The 20,633-nt window shown below is 40.6% G+C and overlaps 2 protein-coding genes across 2 annotated transcripts; one reads left to right on the plus strand and one right to left on the minus strand.

Annotated features, from left to right (window-relative positions):
- Positions 1 to 5,600: 5,600 nt before the first annotated feature.
- On the minus strand, positions 5,601 to 8,715 carry LOC123696680 (zinc finger C4H2 domain-containing protein). Its single transcript, XM_045643032.1, has 5 exons — positions 8,546 to 8,715; positions 8,156 to 8,327; positions 7,221 to 7,399; positions 6,635 to 6,754; positions 5,601 to 5,828 (listed from the first exon to the last, which is right to left on the minus strand). Exons 1-5 carry the CDS (start codon positions 8,602 to 8,604, stop codon positions 5,702 to 5,704), a joined length of 657 nt encoding a protein of 218 aa, XP_045498988.1. The 5' UTR covers positions 8,605 to 8,715; the 3' UTR covers positions 5,601 to 5,701.
- Positions 8,716 to 9,117: 402 nt separating this feature from the next.
- On the plus strand, positions 9,118 to 19,191 carry LOC123697072 (PHD and RING finger domain-containing protein 1). Its single transcript, XM_045643488.1, has 10 exons — positions 9,118 to 9,495; positions 9,565 to 10,032; positions 10,167 to 10,262; positions 10,726 to 11,145; positions 11,226 to 11,516; positions 11,639 to 15,706; positions 16,887 to 17,283; positions 17,690 to 17,784; positions 18,026 to 18,154; positions 18,563 to 19,191. Exons 1-10 carry the CDS (start codon positions 9,358 to 9,360, stop codon positions 18,665 to 18,667), a joined length of 6,207 nt encoding a protein of 2,068 aa, XP_045499444.1. The 5' UTR covers positions 9,118 to 9,357; the 3' UTR covers positions 18,668 to 19,191.
- The last annotated feature ends 1,442 nt before the right edge of the window (positions 19,192 to 20,633 follow it).

Genomic DNA, 20,633 nt, shown 5'->3' on the forward strand with positions numbered 1-20,633 from the left:
TGTGTAAAGATATAGGTAACTACACAGTACACACTATCTTTGTGCTTATTAATTCTGCACGACATGACATACCTAGCTATTACAACCTAGTAATCTTTATGGGCCATGGGGGTATGTGGGTTCCAATATTAAATCATCCCAGCTACTAAATAAAAAATCTTGTGAAAAATATTATGTGGAAAGTCGGTAGGCAAATTTAATTTACACTAGTAATGAAAAAGGATCTACATGATATACCTATTAGGATTTACAAACTTGAAACTTATTACCTGTGTTAATACGAACCATATTAGAAAGCTGTAGGTATAGGCCGAATATACAGGGTGGAAGGTTAAGATGGGGCATGAAGGGCAGGTACCTTAACCGTTGTAGCTACATGAAAACGTTCTTAGGAGACTATCCTTAAATTCTTGAGAAATTTTAATCTGCATTCACAGATTTTTGAAAAAATGTACGGTCAGCAAGGAAATCGGCAGTTTTCAAAAAAAATTTTTTTGATGCCAATCGATCCAGTTTCTCATGGGGATCAAAACACTCTAAAAGACCAACTGAGGTATGAGTACTAGAAAAGTCAGAAATCGCGAAAAACTATTTCCACACATTCACTAAGAAAATAAGTGATTCAACAAAAGATGCGCTAATAGAAAACTCCAAAGAGATTTTCAGGCTTCAATATTTTTTGTTTCTGATTATTAAAACACATACTGTATAGAAGAAACATTATTTTAATTAAACGGTTGTCAAAGAAAATAAATAATAACAAAAAAACAACATTTAAAGTGGTGATAATTCCAGAATTTCTGAAATAATTTACATAAAACTATATGAGATGCTCAAAGTGGTCACCGTTTTGACGTAAACATAGGTTTGTTCGTTTTACTACTGAGCGCGTAGCAGCCGACAACTTATTTGGGTGAATTCCGTAAAGTATTGCAGAAAGTGAATATTTTAGTTCTTGAGCATTGATATCATTTTCTGCTAGATTTTTTACAAGATTCGCAATTACCTTTCGCGTCGGTACATGTCGCATTGGGTATTCATTCCTGTACCATTCCAATGCAACTGTTGGGTTTTTATTATTTAAAAAGTAAGCCTCTAACATCTAAACGTTCCAAATTATTTAAGGACATTTTTAGTGAAGACAGAGTAACTTTTGGTAACTTATGTTTTCTATGTGTTATTGTTTACATAATTGTTTACATAAGCCATAAAAATGTGACGTGTTCGTTCGATATTCAAATTTAAATAATTTTTCATCTCGTGCACGAGCTGCCAGCCACCCCGCTCACGCCCCGCGTCGCTGGCATGTTATGCTGCTGTGCCTTTGTCTTTTTACTTGTTCATGAATGAAAATAGTTTTTCGCGATTTCTGACTTTTCTAGTACTCATACCTCAGTTGGTCTTTTAGAGTGTTTTGATCCCCATGAGAAACTGGATCGATTGGCATAAAAAATTTTTTTTTTGAAAACTGCCGATTTCCTTGCTGACCGCACATTTTTTCAAAAATCTGTGAATGCAGATTAAAATTTCTCAAGAATTTAAGGATAGTCTCCTAAGAACGTTTTCATGTAGCTACAACGGTTAAGGTACCTGCCCTTCATGCCCCATCTTAACCTTCCACCCTGTATATTTATGAAATTCGACAATGATGATTTGAATTTTGAATAATATAATTAAATTTAAATTGGAAACACCTAACTAAAATTCATTCCATTTTTCAAACTCAATTTTGAATAGGTAGTTAACTACCTTCTTCTTTCATTCACAAAAAGTGGACATGCAAGTTGAGCAAGAGAATTTTGAAGGCTTTTACCAGCTTAGGAACTAGAATATCGATTTGTATAGACATTTGCCATATGAGTAGGTATTATTTAAATGACGAAATCATGCAATTAATTGCGGGTAAAATAGTGGGAAATGGCGCGTAATTAACACAGATAATGTCCCACTGATATCGGTGACCCGACCCGGTGGATTCACGTGACTCGTACTCGATTGCTTGTGAGTTGTGACACACATTGGACAATTATTATCTAAATAATATATTAGGTATTCAAATGGGAACAGATTCATTTGCTAAATAAATTATATACTTAATAAATTTGATATATTAGTTGCGCATAACATTTCTGTACAAGCCTGAAAACAAGTTAGAATACTAGCATTGTAGTTTTTGGACATAATGATAACGTGATGATAACCAACACACACACATTGACGTTTGTTTCGTGTTCATTATTATTATTTATTTATTTCTCTAATCCAAATGAGTACTTTCGAATGCTTAAATAAAGCGAGTACAAGTAGGTAGTTTAAATCATTAAATGTGATAATAATATAAAAAATAAGCAATAACTACCATCTTTATAATATAATACAGTTACTAACCCACACTCACATCTGACCTGATACTTATAAATAATAATAAAAATCTATAAACCAGTAATTACGGGCGAGCAATAAAAGACGTTTCCACATTTATGATATATTTATTACAAAACAATATTCACATTAAGTTATATTTACAGTAATCTTCGTTCATTTCTCCCACACAACGCCCCCAAGGGTTACAGCCACAAATACACCTACTTAGTACTTGCTAAGGACTAGAAATTAATTATAAGTACCTACAATAATAAATAGGTTAGTTTGAAAAAAAAAGAATGAAGTCAACTGCGCCAATTTTATCTTCATACTGAACGTTAATTGTACGTCAAATCATATTTTTAACAGACTCAGGGTTAGTCTTATAGATACGACGAAAATAAAAAATTGTCGAGCTAAACAATGAAATATACATACTTCCGAAGATCATTTTTGGGTAAAAAATAAATAAAAGTGACCAGTAAGCAGTAACATCCTGTCAGTAATTACTAATTATTTTAATTAATGTATTTTTATCAGAATTTATTTGCAACATTGCAATGTTCTGTTGTTATTTTTACAAAACATTAAAAAATGTTCGATAAATCAACTTAATTAAGATATTGTTTCATCGATTATAGATCCTGAAGCAAAAACGAAAAAAAGTTCAAAAAATGCTTAGTTAGACAAATACTAAATTTTAATCTAATCTTAAAACTATAAATAAAATTAATTACTATGTACATAAATAAATTGGCACTTATTTTACAGTTGGCAACAGCTTTATATAAATGCTAACATTGAAGAAAATCGATAAATATTGCTGCATTGAAAAAAAAAAACTGGTCTGTATGTTTTGTATGTGAAACTTCTATATACACACACTAAAATAAAATATGTACATTGTACAGCTCAAGCGAGTATTTGTACAAAATAAATACAATATAAGAATAGCTACAACTATTTCAAAATGTAATTCGTGCAATTTACTGTTATTCCATATTTTAAATCTGATTTTATATTATTACTACTTTTATCTAAAGATTTGGTTTGTGCTGAAATTAACAATAACATGAATAATTAATGCTGAAAATTGAAATATTAAAAATATATAATAATATTTTAAAGTAATGTAACCACTGCAAGTGAAAACTATTGAGGTACTACCTATCTAAACGGTGTGCGCATTTTTTTATATTATATTTAAATATAAAAAACGAAAGTACACTTGAGACTTACTTAAAAGAATTGAGACCCTTAATATTAATATCAGATTCCCAAAATTTGAGAGTCGCATTCGCCATATTTCATTTGTATACCGGAGTCGAAGACTACAGAAAAATTATGTTTCATTGGTTTTTTTTTTGTATGATATTTTATTAACATATATTAATAACTGGATCTATGTAGACCCAGTTATTGTTAGCGATCGTAATATACGAAGTCTTAATTTATTTATCTCATTCTAAATAGGACATTTCTGTGTTTAAAATAAGGGCAGACACACGAACATTCTTGTTAACTGTTAAGATAGAAGCGTAGTGAAACCGTTTTATTCTTGCTAGGGTTAATCAATAGCACCCCTTCTTTGGTTATAAACAAAAGTTCTCTGCTATTAGAGCGGCCGTACACGGGCAGCTCGAGCAGTTAACGGCTGAGTGACGTACACGGACTGCTCGAGCAGTTAACGGCTGAGTGACGTACACGGACTGCTCGAGCAGTTAACGGCTGAGTGACGTACACGGACTGCTCGAGCAGTTAACGGCTGAGTGACGTACACGGGCAGCTCTAGCAGTTAACGGCTGAGTCACGTACACGGACTGCTCGAGCAGTTAACGGCTGAGTGACGTACACGGACTGCTCGAGCAGTTAACGGCTGAGTCACGTACACGGACTGCTCGAGCAGTTAACGGCTGAGTGACGTACACGGGCAGCTCTAGCAGTTAACGGCTGAGTCACGTACACGGACTGCTCGAGCAGTTAACGGCTGAGTCACGTACACGGACTGCTCGAGCAGTTAACGGCTGAGTGACGTACACGGACTGCTCGAGCAGTTAACGGCTGAGTCACGTACACGGACTGCTCGAGCAGTTAACGGCTGAGTCACGTACACGGACTGCTCGAGCAGTTAACGGCTGAGTGACGTACACGGACTGCTCGAGCAGTTAACGGCTGAGTGACGTACACGGACTGCTCGAGCAGTTAACGGCTGAGTGACGTACACGGACTGCTCGAGCAGTTAACGGCTGAGTCACGTACACGGACTGCTCGAGCAGTTAACGGCTGAGTGACGTACACGGACTGCTCGAGCAGTTAACGGCTGAGTTACGTACACGGACTGCTCGAGCAGTTAACGGCTGAGTGACGTACACGGACTGCTCGAACGGTCCGTCGTTGACTGCTCGAGCTGTCACTACAAACCGCGCAGTTGAAGCGGTCGCGAAGGCTCGAGCAGTCCGCGTATGGCAGTGAATGAATGTCCACAGTTCACCGCGCGGTCGCGGCTTCAAGCCGTCGGTCTCAACTGCTTGAAGCGGTCCGTGTACGGCCGCCCTTACAACTCACATGCATCACATTGATCGACTGTTGATTAGCATAAACTCACATTTCGAAAGTGTTAGATGAAGACAATTATTTTTTATACAATGGGCGTTTTTCCATTACCCGGCCCGGCTCCGGCACGGCAACGGCATGGTCGGGGACCGGTACCGGCACCGGGACTTCGTTTTTCCATTGCGCCGGTGTCGATGCCGGTTTACGCCCGGTGAGTGGTACAGTACTGATATGACAATTCATATAAATATGCAATACATATGCAATTTTGCCGGCCGGCACATGTGGGAAGCTTGCTACACCGGCACGGCATTGAGTCCTGCCGGCGCCGGCGCCGCTAAGTGAAAAAGCGAGCCATACATTTTCATACATTTTTGCTTCCCCGGTGCCGGGCCGGGTAATGGAAAAACGCCCAATCAAGTTGTACAAGTTTATATCCTGCGATTTAAATTTAAATTATTATTTAGAAAAGAAAAAAAAAAAGAAAAGAAAAGAAACATTTATTTATCAAGGACAGCACAACACACACACATAAAACATAAAATTAATAACATAAAAAAAAGCAAAACAATTTTATTGAAGTGTGTCATACGATCCTGACAAAAAGGAGACAGCTCAGCATATGCTGCAACGTTCAGGAACGTTGCCAGCGCTGTTTTTCAGTGCCCCCCTTTATTTTATTTACTTGTGTATATGTAAGCACGCCCACAATTTAGTGGGTTTACTTTCGAAATTGTATGTTAGATGTTATTTATCCGGCTTTATTAAAGGTTAGGTTAGTGCACTATTTCTTCTTAGGTTTCTTGGGGTTCCGTGAGCGGCTCTTGGCCTTGCAGAGCGGGCAGATCGGCGCGTTGCGGTGGATCTGCTGGTGGCACGACAGGCACGACTTCATCGGGGGAGGCTGCTGCCTGCTCGGTACACATTTATTGTTTATTTGTTTACAAACATTCAACAATAGCTCAAATACAGTAAGTAGTAAAATTAAAAAATAATAATTTTAAATAGTAATGAGAAATAAGACGCCAATTTTTATTAATCGCTACGTGATTGACTGTTTCCCGAGTAAGTAAATGGTTAAACTATAATAATATTATGACGGCTCGATGGTTCTTCTAGACATCTAATTTAGAATAAACATAAACATTTATTTATTGAACTAGATTAAGTAGAATAGCACATCTCGAGAAATGTTATGAAACATAGCAATTAATATGTTGCTCTTTAAATTACTACTTTATATTCGATAAATAATATAGGAAATAAGTATATTATTTGTTTTAGCTAAAACATAGGTAAATAATTAAAAATATTATATAAAAAAAAAATAAAAATCGCAATGATACAATTCATATACAACTGATGTTATGAAATTTATTTTATTTTAAAATAAGTTAAAACATAAATTGTTTAGATTAGCATAGTTATATGAATTTTTATAAATTAAGTATAACGTTTATTATACTTCCAAAAAAATTCAAATCCTGTAACCACTAACCTAAGCAATCATTTAACTAAAAATGTTGTATACAAATCGTCCATTTGCAAGCGTAATAAGCGTGCGGGGTGTAAGGTTGTGTAAAAGGAAGGAGGAAGTTTGGTTGATATGTGAGATTTTATTTAGTTATTAGGGTCGGAATATAAGGGAGGAGTGTAAGGGAATATACATAGAGGGATAAGGTTAAGGGATATCGCAACACAAGAGAACGGGGCGAACCTCAGCGAGACGGTAAGGAAATCTTGTTGTAAGGCGGACCTGAAGGCGGGCGGCGGCGGCGGCGGCTTGCGCGGGGCCGGCGCCGCGAACGGGGCCGCGCGGGGCAGCGCCGGGAACCGGCTGCACACACACACACTATACTTTTTATAGCACTTTTATGCATTGTTTTGGTGTATTTAATATGAAAACAGTTGATGACATATCTATATTATACCAAAATTAATAATTCAACCAAACAATTAACTTTTAAACTTAAATTAATTAACTCAAACAAAAAAAACTTCATTACCTTTCCCGATGATTGATTATGCATTAGGTGACTGTTCCAAATTTCATCAAATCAAAAGTATAATAGAGGGTCTATACAGGGAAAGTCTACACAGTTCCAATCTTAATTATACTATGTATAATTAAATTGCCCATAAGCATTTTTCGGCTACCTAGAAAAGTTAGCTCTGTAGCCATAAGGTCGTTGTTTCTATGTTTATATTTTGTACAAATTTTTTGTATATACATTAAGTTACATTGAGGTCCACAAAGTGCTAAACTATATCAAGTAGCGTCTGCAAGCGCAACATATACCCACTCGGGTGTGATGGGGCTGCCCTCCTCCTCGTGCAGGTCGGGCAGGCGCTCGAGCCCGAGGCACTGGCGCCGCAGCAGGTCCACCTCCGCCTTCAGCGGCCGGTAGTCCTCGTGCAGCCGCGACGCGTTCGACAGCTTGCGTGACATGCTCTCCTCTGTTTGCTTTATCACCGTCTCCATCTGGAATACGTGGCCATCATGTTCATGTATAATATATCTGTGACCAGTATGATAAAATATACATACCAAAAATTACATTTCTTGTTAAGATTTAAATGTTGTATAAACAAACTGTTGAAGAACAACATAATATTAATTTTATTAATTATTCATTATTCAATACAGTAAATAATTGTTCTGTAAAATAGAGATAACCCAGTAAAGAGTGCTATACTCAACCATAAACATACTTAACCTGTTTTTTTTTTACAAGAAAAACCATTATAATTAAATAAATACAAATCAAAAGTTACAGCTACTGTTATTTCCTGTACTAATTTATCATCAAATCCCAACCCATAATATAAGTTATTAGACTACAATAGCTAAGCATGTGGTTCCATTGAACAGAGACAAGACAAACAAACACAGTGAGTAGTTACAATCTCCGCCAACAATAGCTCGCCACTACAATAACAAACTGTACTTATGCCACCTGTTCTCTTAAATTGATCCAGTCATAGAAATATAGGAAATGTAAACATATTCTATACTTAGAATTTATTCATTTCTTATTGTTTTTATATTTCCTAGATTTTTTTTTTTGTATGTTTTAATTATTTCCCTAAACAGCTGGACTTCAATTTAAAAATTTATATACCTATTTAACAACAACTATTAGAAATACAAGTTAAAAATTAAAATAAATTAAATATGATGGTATAAAATCATTACAACCTTTGCTGAGCACAAAAACAGCAGAAATACAAGACTCACTGCATTTATATCAGCGTGTATCTGCCGCAGCTCCTCGACGTGGCTCATCTTCTCCTGCTGCAGCAGTTCCATCTCTCGCTTGTACTGCGCCAGACATCGCCCTTCCTGGTCTCCACTCCGCACTTCCGTTAGTATGCTACGCTTCAGCCGCTCCAGGGTTATCGTTTTATTTCTGTAAAGGAAAAACAATAACGTAGGTACAATACCACGTTACTTCCTAATTGTTTAATAACTCAGATACATATTGTGTTTTAGTGTAGTAAATGTTAAACGGAACTAAAACTCTGGCTTATTAATTAAGCTTTAATCAAATGATTTGTGTCAAGTTTAAAAATATTGATCGAAGGTCCACAGGTGTGAAAGCATTAATATTGTGAATGAAAATCATACCTAATTTCTTTCATTGCTTCCAATTTGTGATATATCTCTCGTTCGTTTTCAGCGGTCATTCTTTTTTAACAAACACTAGGTAGTAAATAATATATTTTAATGAAAATACAAATCACAAAACAATGTCCATCTAGGTATTTCAAGCTCAAATTAAAACATACTAGTGATGTGCACAGTGCAACTATGAAGTGAATACGAAATAGTAAAAATGACTCGGTCTTCATTCCCAGTTCATTAAATCAAATCGGAGTATCGACATTTTATACCTCGACAGAATCGTCACCAAAGATCGTCCCTATAAATTATTATGGTACATAGGTATTCTTGGGTATTCTCAATTCTAGATTATGCTACTTTCATACTTTGCACTTGTGAATCTATATTCATATTGACAATTTATTTTATTAAAATTGTGCACAGCGAGCACATTGTGAATGATTGTATGATGGAATTAAAATAGGTATTAAACTTAATTAAAGAACAATAATTTTTGACAAAAATCATTCTTTGTCTTTATTTTATCTGTCGGTATAGAAACAAAATGTCTATGATTAGACTATATTGAAAATGGCCGCCTGATCATCGAAAGCGGCTTGCTGTCAAAATATAAAAATAGTTTTTGATAACGCGTATGCTTTATTTATAAGTAAATGTATAGTTTTCATGTATTATTTAATTAAGTAAGCTGAATGAATTCACCTAGGGTCATATCACACAGTTTAGGAATATATCTGCAAAGGAAGTTTACAACTTTGCAAATTGCTTCGTGTCGCGCATACTGAAACAGTGGTTCGTCTTGTTTACCGATCAAAATGAACGAAGAAGGCGGTGATGATTCGCCGTCACGGCCAAAACGAAAAATAAAAAAGGTGATGATACTCTCGTCTAGCTCGGATTCTGACAGTGAGGAGAGCATCGGCGTCACAAGGACACGTAGAAAAAAATTAAGGGTGAATATCCTATTTGTGTAACTTATCAGATTTGACTTTTCGATATATCTTATTTATAATCGTTTTCAGGTTGTGAGTGAAAATGAATCAAGTGATAGTAGCGGCAGTTCAGTCGTATGCGGCACTCGTCGCAGGCGCACCCTGCCCAAGCTCCGCGACTCGGAGGCAGAGAGCGACACTTCGGGTTGGGCGAGCGACCGCTCCAACTCGAAGCAAGTGGCATCCACATCCAAAGCACCTTCTGGGTTCGCCTCGGATAGTTCAGAAGGAAATTCTGACAAGTGCTCAATATGTTTGTTGCGCTTTACAAATCAAGAAATCGGTACTCCAATAAACTGTGAGCATATATTCTGTTTGGATTGTATAACAGAATGGTCTAAGAATGTAAACACGTGCCCTGTAGATAGGATAACATTTGAATCAATAGTGGTGAAAGCGTGTATCGGTGGACGAGTGTTAAGAACTGAGCCTGTTAAAGTAATAGAGAGACGACCATCGGTTGATATATTAGTAGTAGAGGAAACTATTGTATGTGAGGTAAGTCATTTAATGTATATATAGGTATAGGTAATCTTTACACAATAATATTTGTTACATTATTGGTGAATCTCTATTGTCTAGGCACAATAGAGACACATGTTTAACTAAAGTAAGAGTGAAACATTTTTCAGATATGTAGCAGGGGTGATGATGAAGAGTCTATGTTATTATGTGATGGCTGTGACCTTGGGTATCATATGCAATGTCTCACTCCTCCACTCACAGAGGTATAATACAAATCTTTCTGTGTAAGAAATAAATAAATGAATTCATAGTTATTCCTCCTAGTTATGCTTTTCATGTAGAACATATCTAATTTATTTTTTACATTGATAGCAATACCCATGAAAACATGGTATTTCATTACTATTATAGAAAAAATATGACTCATCTGACATAGTTGTGGTAATATGATAAAAATCAATGCCACTTTTCGTTGTAATTCCATAACTCGAGAACGGCTGAACCGATTTCGATAATTCTTTTTTTATTATATTCCTTGAAGTACGAGGATGGTTCTTATGTAGAGAAAACGTTAATATGTACCACGGGCGAAGCCGGGGCGGACCGCTAGTATGATATAAAATGCAAATATATATTATATTTTAAAGCAATAATTTCTTTAAAAAATGAATATTGAATATTATTTATAGACAACATTTATTATAATAATAAATTCACTATCGGCAGGTGCCAGCTTCTCAGTGGCTGTGTCCGAGTTGTGATGATATTTATGATGCCATCAATTTGTCAGAAGTGGAAGATCTGTTCAGTGATATTGCAGATATCAGTAGACCCCTAGGGCCTAGACCAGCCCCTCTCCGAGCGCCCAGAAACGTAAGGAGATCGGCCAGGACCCAAAGCAATCCTGACCAACCCTCCACCTCCAGTGGAAGGAGAGGCAGCAGGCTCAGTATTGAAGACATTCCCACTTCATCCAGAGGTTTCAGAACAACCAATAGAAGTCGCTCCACAACAACTGGAACACAAAGAAAAAGGAAAAGAACTACTCGTAGAAGAACAAGGAAGGTTTTGATTGAGTATGAAATACAAGAAAATGGAAAGTTTCCTGTAACCCGTAGTGTGACACGAACTGTTAGGAGGAGAAAGGTATGTTATATCACATAGACTCTCCGCTTAAAGAAAATAGTTTTAATAGAATTTATTAATTGAAAATATTTTGATTACAGACACGTAAAAGACAACCTCGAACAGCAGCAAGGAGGTCACATGTTAGAGCCAGCGTGAGAGCTATGCTTACCTCTATGAAGGTGGATCAAGAAATTGGCCAGTCTTCTAATCCAAGAGGTGTCCAAGACTTGAGAGTCAGTAGACAACGAGCGGGCATACCCACTCTCAGTATATATGGAAATACTAATCAGTTGGAATATTTTTCTGATGATGAAGTGGATGTATCAGAAGGAGCTTCCACAGCAGTAGCTATCAGACCTACCTCGAGCATACTTAGTGCTTATAGACAGGTAGAAATTTTATTATATTGTAATTTTTTATGTACATGAATTTAATGACCTTATTGAATTTTAATACAAAATAAATATTGTTTCTAGGAAAGTATTAATTGTTGCAACTGTACTTTTTTCAGGCAAGAAGGAAAATGATAAACATACCATCTCCAACGCATGCCTCATCAGCACCTGATTTACTCTCAAATATTTTGGAGAGCCAAGCTCTCTTACATTCTAAAAATTCTATTGTGTCTGTTTCTGTTGATGGCAATGTGAATATCAAATTACAAAGAACAAAAACTTTGCCATCAAATAAAAGTCCAGAAGGAGCACAAAAAGAGAAAAAACTAGACTTGACAAAAACTGAAGAGGCTGTTAGGGAAGTTCCGTCTTACCCGGGACAGTCCCGCGGGGGAGGCGGCTGGGGCGGGGGCTATCGCGGAACCTATCATCGCGACCAAAATAACTTTAACAGGGGAAACTATGACAACAATTACGGAAATTCGTATCAGAACAGACAAGGCAATAATATGTATAACAATTATCAAAACAATAACAATATGCGACGTGATTCAGAACCAGAATTCTTTGACAACTATCGGCGACCCCACCAATTTTCACATGCAGATGATTCATACTTTGATAGGACTAGACGTAATGCTCCAAATGATGCTAACAGACCTCAAAATTTTTCCAATACGCCAAGGCCTAATGAGCAGAATCAAGGGCGGTACAGTTTGGGCCCACCCTGGCAACCATATGGCAATGCACCTCCTGCTTCTAGACAAGATATGCCTCCCGCTGCAGCTAGACATTCATTTGGAGGATTTGAAAATCCTCTTGATATGAGAATGGGACAGATGCCTCCAAGAACATCAAATGTTGATTCATTTTCAAGAATAGAAACTCCTCAGCAAGAAAAACCTCAACCCCAACTTTATAACCCTCCTGTCGAAACCCAGCCATTTGAACCTTTACCACAGCCACCAATGTTCAATTTTCCTAAATCAGGAGAACTGGAGAAGTCTGAAGACGAGAAAAGTGATTCTGGTCTCGTCATCGATACAGAAAAGTATGATCCCACTGACCCTACAAATGACGATGACAGTGGAGACGAGCACAAAGATTTGCCGGAACCTTCGACAGCTTCTGTCCCGAGGGTTGCGGAGATCCCAGTGACCGCACCCGCAGTCGCAGTCCCTCTGCCGCTGGAGCCAGCGCCGGCGCCGCCGAGAACTGTACAAAGTATTTTAGCTGGAATAGACACAAGTAGCATGAATGTTCCTGCTAATGTGCTGGACAGTGCAGTGAGACAAGTTTTAAAAGAACATAGGAATTTAATTGTCCCTGCAACAGACACTCATAATGATAAGAGCGATGAGGATTCGGAAGGCGACTGTCCGAATTTCTCAATTTACTCAGCAACAAGTGTACATATAGCTAATAATACGAGTATTTTAAATGACGATGTAGTGCCCGAGCAACTGCAACAGGATGGTCTGGAGGATCTAGTCCAGGAGGATGACGACGTGCCCGATATACCTTCTCCTGCTAAATCCGATAATGCTTCTGATGAAACAATAAAAGCAGAAACAACACTCAATAATAATAAATCCTCCACACCCACGAGTTACGAAACTAATGTTATGAGTAAAACTGAAGAAGAATATAAAGAAAAAATATCTAAACGTTGCCCGATTACGACAAATACTCGAAATCCTATAAAAATCAAGATAAACACCCCTTCTTTGATTAAAAGAGTTTCTTTGTATGACGAAGAAGATACGAATCAAGATGTTAATCCAACAGAGAAGAGTGATGTTATTGAAGATAAAATGGAATCTGAAAATCCCGCCAGCCCTAAGTTAAGTAAGGAACACGAAAAATTATTTGAGGAGGATGAAGTAACAAGTACAATATGCAAACAAAACAAGGAAGTTGAAGTTGATGTCAATAATGTTAAAGAGAATGTTGATCAAGAACTTGAAGAAAACATTAAATTATGCGGAGAAATAAAAAAGAGCGATGAAACTGTGAATAAAAAAGACGAAGACATGGAAGTTGCGAATGAAAAAGAGAAAGATTTTCAAGATGATAATCAATCTGACAAATCGCATTCAGAGCACGATAATGAAATGTCCGATACTGAAATATGTTTCAACACACAATCGCCCAAAGACGAAAAAAATAACGAGAAAGGTGAAGAAAATGTAGAAAAAATGACAGAATCGATCAGTGAAACTGAAGATGAAAGAAGTTACACGCCCTGCTTAGACGAAAACAAACCGAAAGACGCGTCTTTTGAAATCGATAAAGATAAGGGTCTCGAGGGGCTCGACACGGAAATGATATCGGAAGAGGAGGGAAACGAAATGTTCTCCGAGAACGAGAGGCCGCCGTCCGCGCAGTCGCACAAGTCTCCGCCCAGAGCCAAACCCGTCGAGGAGCCGCCACCCGAAGTCGCCGAGAAAAAGAGGAGCGACAAGAAAAAGGGCGACTCGAGAGAGGACGGAAAGAAGAAGAAAAAGAAAGAATCGAAGAAGGAGGCCAAAGAGAAGAGTAAAAGTAAAAAGAAGACCGAAATCTCTTTCAAGAAACTCAGTAAGAGCGGAAAAGAGAGAAACTACAGGGAGAGAGACCGGGACGACAAAAAGAAAAAAGACAGAAGATCCTCGAGCGAGGCGCCCGAAGTGAAAAAGAAGAGAAAGGAAAAGAGGAAAGATCTAGAGCGCTACGACGTCCGCACGCTCGTCACCGAGAAGCGGAGGAAAGTGAAAGATCCGTTCGGGCGCGACGTGTCCCCTCGCGCGCGCTCCCCCTCGCTGTCCCCGCGCCGCTCCGCCTCGCCCGAGCCCCGCGCGGCCGCTCGGCGCCGCTCGCCCGCCCGCGCGCGCCGCACCGCCTCGCGCGCGCGCCGCTCCCTCTCCCGCGCGCGCCGCTCGCTGTCGCGGGCGCGCCGCTCCATCTCGCGCGCGCACGCGTCGCCCCGCGCGCGCCGCTCGCCCGCAAACGCGTCGCCCCGCGCGCGCCGCACGCCCGCGCGCCGCTCCGTGTCGCGGCTGACGCCGGCGGCGCTGCGCGACTCGCCCCGCGCGCGCCGCTCCCCCGCCCGCCGCCCGCGCCGCTCGCCCTCCGCGCGCTCGCCCACGCCGCGCCTCTCGCCACGCCGCTCGCCCAGCGCGCGCCGCCGCTCCGTCCAGCGCAAGCGCCGGCGGCGCTCCGCCAGCCGTGCACGCCGGCGCCGCTCCGCCTCGGGCGTTGCTCGCGTTCTCGGCAAGAAGAAAAAGCGGGCGCGGCCCGACCGCTCGCCGACCCCGCTTCGCCGCCGCGTCGTCGAGTCGCCTCGCCGGAAAATAAGAAGGAGCGCGAGCCTCGAGCTGTCGCCGGCTCGCTCGATGCCGTCGCCGTCGCTCGACTCGCAGCCGCCGTCGCCGCGCACGCCGCCGCCGGAGCCCCCGGAGCCGCCGCTGCGCCTGGCCGCAGAGCGCGCGCGCCGCCGCGAGCTCGAGCGGCCGCGGCGCCGCGCGCGCGACGCGCCCGGCCCGTCCAAGGAGGTGTTCACGTCCGGCGACAACATCCTCGTCAGCGTCAGCTTCAAGGACCAGCAGCGCGGCGAGGAGGAGGAGCGCCGGCGGCGGCGCGAGAGCAAGCGGGACCGCCGGCGGCGCCGCCGCAACCCGCCGCCGCCCGAGGCCGAGACGGCCAAGCCGGTCGCGATCATCGACCTCGACCGCTCGCCGTTCCGGGAGCTGACGCCGTCGCCCAAGAACGTGATAGTGCTGAGCGACAGCGAGCCCGGCGAGAAGGATGCCGCGGAGGCGCCGGCGGCGGCGCCCGCGCCCGCGCCCGCGCCGCCCGAGCCGCACGCGGCGGGCCCCAAGACGCCGCCCGAGCCGAGCGCGGAGGGCGGCGGGCCGCCGGTGGCCGCCGTGGCCGCGGTGCCGGCGCCGGCGGCGGGCTCGCCGGGCGCGGGCACGAAGCCGCGCTCGCCGGACGCGTACGACCCGTTCGAGCCGACGCGCTCGGCGTCCGCGTCGCCGGCGTCGGGCCGGTCGGGCGCGTCGCCCGCGTCGGCCGCGTCGGCGCCGTCCCCCGCCGGCCCGCCGCCCGACCCGCCGCGGCTCATGACGCTGGAGTCGGCGCAGCGCACCAACATGTCCGCGGACGACGTGCTGGACCGCCGCCCCGTGACCCCCGCTGAAAAGGTAAATAGAGCGCCTGAAGCGCGTACCCTATTATATTATATTCAGTATCAAAAATTGTCAAAAACGATTTTTTTTATACAAATTGCTGAGTTAGATACCGAAAACACCAATTCGCAAACAGCATTCGAAATGCAAAAATGTTATTGCAGTTTTTTTTTTGCATGAAATATTAATATAGAGGTCGATACTAATCTTTGATTTATCTCGATTTCCGACAAAACAAGTACGACCCAAACACACAAACAGATACAAATAAAAAAGTTAAATTGGCAAAGTTAAAGGTAATAAAAAGATCTACAACTATTTGAATTACAGTTTTTTCACATAACCTCTAAATTTAGGTGAAAAATTCAAATAGGTAACGAAGCTTTTGGTTTTTTATTTTTATCTTTTTCAAAATATTTTTTTCTATGAAATAAGCTGAAAACTTACCTTATTAATTATTATGTCCCAAATACACTGTAATTTATTTTATTAAAAATATGTATTTTTTCGCCTTATATAAACTTATATATATAATATAAATACATATAAAAAAGTACCATGATTTTCAAATCGAAAATTATCGGCTTTAATTATCAGCTTTTTCCTGTTCAAAAAGTGGGGGGCTTTTTGTTATGTGTATTTGGGACATAATAAGGGTAAGGTTATTTTTCACCAAATTTCGTAGGAAAAAAAATATTTTGAAAAAGTTAAAAATTGTGATGAAAATACAAACGTTGTAGATCTTTTTATTACCTACAAATTTGCCATTTAACTTTTTTCCATAGGGCTTGTAGTTTTGCCGGAAATCGAGATAATCTTGTTACTCTAAAAAGCCCCCACTTTACGAACTCGTATCGACCGTAATTTATTTTCCTTTAATTTTTATCATATTATTTCCCTTCTTTAATGGGTTTCATCCTACTGAAATTTTTTACTATTTTTGAAGGTTTGTCCCTGGTATATATGACGAACCACGTTGAAATACATGAAAAAAAATTTTTTTTCAATTTATCGATTTTAGATTAAAAGTTAAAAGTCTAACGGTTGAAAGTCTAGCACCAACAATTCAGTATTTTTTTTTCTACACGTAAAATATTATGCACTATAAACACAGTATTTGTGTTCATTTATTGCTCGTATATAGTGTTTAGCTTCTATGGAACGACGGGTCGATCATTATCCCGCCACTCTGCAGGTGCTAGCGTTGCTGCAGTCGACGCGCGACGCGTCGCCCGAGCCGCCGCCGGGCGACGAGGCGGGCGGGGGCGCGGCGGGGCCCGGGGCGCCGGCGGGCGGGCCGGGGGCGCCGGCGGGCGGCGCGGGCTCGGGGGCGCCGGGCGAGGAGGCGCCGCCGCCGCTGCCGCGCATCGTGCTGCCGTCGCCGGGCCGCGCGCCACCCAAGCTGTTCCCGGGCAAGCCGTCGCCCATCAAGTCGAACCCGGTGAAGCCGATGGCGCGGCCGCCATCGGAGCCCGGCTCGCCATACTCGCCCGGCTCGTCCGACTTCGGCGACCTGTTCGAGCCGCCGGCCCGCCGCCGCCGAGCCCCCGGCCCGCCCGCCGCCAACGCGCACAACGCTTACAAGAAGAAAGGTGAGCCGTTTGCCGATTTATTGACGGCCCTCGGTGATGCTGAATAGCATAAATTTACATTCTTGCGTTGTAATTTGGACGACATTAACGTTAACATATAATATATATTACACATACTAGCAAACCGGGCGAACTCCGTTTCGCCACCAGAGACACCTTTTCTTTGCTATAAACCTCACGGAGCCTGAGACCTTTCCAACGAATGCAAAACCGTGGAAATCGGTTCGTGCATTCTGGAGTTATAGCGTCAAGAAGGAAAACCCGACTTATTTTTATATAGTAGATTTTCATTTGAGCTAACTAAATTAACTTATTTTAAAAATCTTATTATATACTATACTATAATTTATATACTTAAATATTTTAATTTATATACTGTTTTATAAATAAACGTTCCCTTTTGCAGGTAAAACGCAAGTGGGCGTGAAGATAGACGAAGACAACCTCAAGATCCTGGACGACCTGCCAAGCTCCGCTGTTGAGATGCAGGTCAAGAGCAAGGTAGCTATAATTGCTACCCTTTCACCGATCAAATTATTTATAATTTTAAGATTTTTTTATAAAACTCTCTGAAATTAAGTTCATTGACGATCACTATTCAAGTAAAAAAAAAAAAAAAAATATATACATGTATATATATATTATACAGTTTTTAAAATAAAATGAGTGTTCCATATTCAATTACTATTCTATTCTATTTTTTCCTCTGCACATTCTATAACGTTTGTTTTTCATTCGTTAGTTCCTGAAGAAGCTGAACCGACAGGAGCGCGTGGTGGAGGAGGTGAAGCTGGTGCTGAAGCCGCACTACAACAAGAAGCACATCACCAAGGACGAGTACAAGCACATCCTGCGCCGCGCCGTGCCCAAGGTACGCTACACCACGCAACATTACACCACGCAACACTACACCACGCCACACTACACCACGCAACACTACACCACGCCACACTACACCACGCAACACTACACCACGCAACACTACACCACGCAACACTACACCACGCAACACTACACCACGCAACACTACACCACGCAACACTACACCACGCAACACTACACCACGCAACACTACACCACGCAACACTACACCACGCAACACTACACCACGCAACACTACACCACGCAACACTACACCACGCAACACTACACTCCCTCACACCACACGTCAATCGCGAACATCGATCAGTATCACACCAGCGTTGACTGTGCTGTACTTGAAAATGTTACACGACTGATTGTTCTGTACGTAGACCTAAAGCATATGTGTTGTTTGCAGATCTGCCACAACAAGACGGGCGAGATCAACCCGGCCAAGATCCAGTCGCTGGTGGAGGCCTACGTGAAGAAGTTCCGCAAGAGACGCAAGCTGGGCCTCGCCTAGCGCTCGCCGAGCCCGGGCCTGCGCCCCCCTAGCCCTTACGGACGATGTATTCTAATTTAACGCAACGTTTTATTTAAATAAATAATATAATGTAAATCGTGAATGAATTTGTTATTTATCGAATCGTATCTGTTGTCGCAGAGATATATTGTGGACCTTATTTATTAGTTACGGAGCGCCCTCGGCCGAAACGCGCTAGATATTTTTTTAACGACGACAATGACAGGGAAGAGAACGCGTTTGTAATATTTAGTTATCGAGTAGTTTAGTGAATACAGTGTCGATAGCGCGACTCGGCCCGACGCGGCTTGTGGCAGAGCTCGTAATGGATGCAATGTGTATAATTATATCCATCTATATTTGCAATAATTAACTTTGTACAAAAATTCATTCACTGCCACGAGAGATCACTTAAATAGAAATATAAAATATAGTTCAATTATTTAGTTACGAGATATTGGTTAATATTATGTTTAAGTTAATTAAGGGGTAGTGAAACAGCTAATAAAATGTTAATATTCTTATACATTTTTTATTTCACTCTCATCTTTCACCCATTTTATTTCATATTTATAGAACTCTATCATATGCCATGCCAGCACCATCATCACTATTCACCTCTTTTTCTTTCCTTTCAAACTCAAACTCAAACATTTATTTATTCAATTAGACTTCTTCGAGAAGCACTTTTGAAACGTCAATACATATTTTTAACATTTACCACCGATTCGGAAAGCAGTATCTATGGAGAAGAATCGGCAAGAAACTCCATAGTTGCTCTTTTAAATCATTTCAGTATTACAATTTAATTTTACAAAATATGTAAGTAACTGCACCTATCTTTAGACAAACCTTAAAAAGCAATTAACTTTACTGAATTAAAACGTTACATAATAATCACTTTTAATTTTATCATTTGTCACAGTAGGCGTGTAGTTACTATTATGTATTCTGTCACAGTAGCTATTAGAAATGTAGAGAGAATTATTTTTAAAGATCATGTTTATTTCAATTTGCAAATCATTTGTTCAATTGCCAAAATTTTCACATTTTCGTTTCAAGTCAAATCACTCAATACAACCAAAAAATAATTAGTTATTCTCAGATTTACTTACTCAAGTCTCAATAAGTACATATAATTTCTCGAAAATCAATTTTTTTTTTCGTAACTTACATTTTGACACAGATTTTTTATTTTAATATAACTAATCTGTTAGCTTTATGAACCGTTACAGTAACACAATGATATTTTCAGAGATGAAACATTTCTGTTAACGCTCTTACAACAAATATAAAATCTAGGTTAAGCAACGGTTGGCACGGTCATAAACTGGAGGGGTAACCAATTTTTTTGCTGTTGGTCTTTAGCTTATGTGTACGAAACAGTTCAGTGACACTAGGCCACAGTATTAGAATATTTCCTAGGACTAGGCCTACTCGCACAAGATAGATTTTTAAAGTGCAATAAGTATCCGAAACCTAATATAAATAAGTATACCAATCCAATTTATTGTAATTCATTTCAAGTATGTATGCCAGAAATATACAGCCAACCTAACCTCTCGTAGGTCTTAACAGTTTTCAAAGATTTTCTTTTTTATGAAATAATGTATTTAATAAAAAGTATACACAATACAAGTGTACAAAATATTAACGCATTGAACCATTTCTTAACCTGTACATTGGAAAGCAGTTATATGTAGCTTTTAGTGGAAAGTATAGATGAAAGTATTCAAGTATTCGCTTGTAAAAGAACATCAAGCATTCGTCTTTTTTAAATTTACGAACAAGACGTTCGACGCTTTGTTACAACCCGACGACCGTAAATGGTTTAACATTTATATAGCCGAGCAAAAGCACGAATGCGGGCAACACAGCGCGATTCTGCAGATGTCTTCTATTGCAAGAAAGATACTTTTATTTTCAGATAAAAAGGTACACACTACACACACAAGAAGAAGTATAA

Source organism: Colias croceus, chromosome 13 (assembly GCF_905220415.1).
Source record: "Colias croceus chromosome 13, ilColCroc2.1".
NCBI lineage: Eukaryota > Metazoa > Arthropoda > Insecta > Lepidoptera > Pieridae > Colias > Colias croceus.

What these genes read in the sequence shown, in the direction of transcription:
- LOC123697072 (XM_045643488.1), top strand. Translation starts at nt 9,358, where the DNA reads ATGAACGAAGAAGGCGGTGATGATTCGCCGTCACGGCCAAAACGAAAA. An exon ending in GAACTGTTAGGAGGAGAAAG is followed by an intron (nt 11,146 to 11,225) that starts GTATGTTATATC and finishes TTTTGATTACAG; the next exon opens with ACACGTAAAAGACAACCTCG. An exon ending in AGATGCAGGTCAAGAGCAAG is followed by an intron (nt 17,785 to 18,025) that starts GTAGCTATAATT and finishes TTCATTCGTTAG; the next exon opens with TTCCTGAAGAAGCTGAACCG.
- LOC123696680 (XM_045643032.1), bottom strand. Translation starts at nt 8,604, where the DNA reads ATGACCGCTGAAAACGAACGAGAGATATATCACAAATTGGAAGCAATG. An exon ending in TACACGCTGATATAAATGCA is followed by an intron (nt 7,400 to 8,155) that starts GTGAGTCTTGTA and finishes CACGTATTCCAG; the next exon opens with ATGGAGACGGTGATAAAGCA. An exon ending in GGCAGCCCCATCACACCCGA is followed by an intron (nt 6,755 to 7,220) that starts GTGGGTATATGT and finishes GTGTGTGTGCAG; the next exon opens with CCGGTTCCCGGCGCTGCCCC.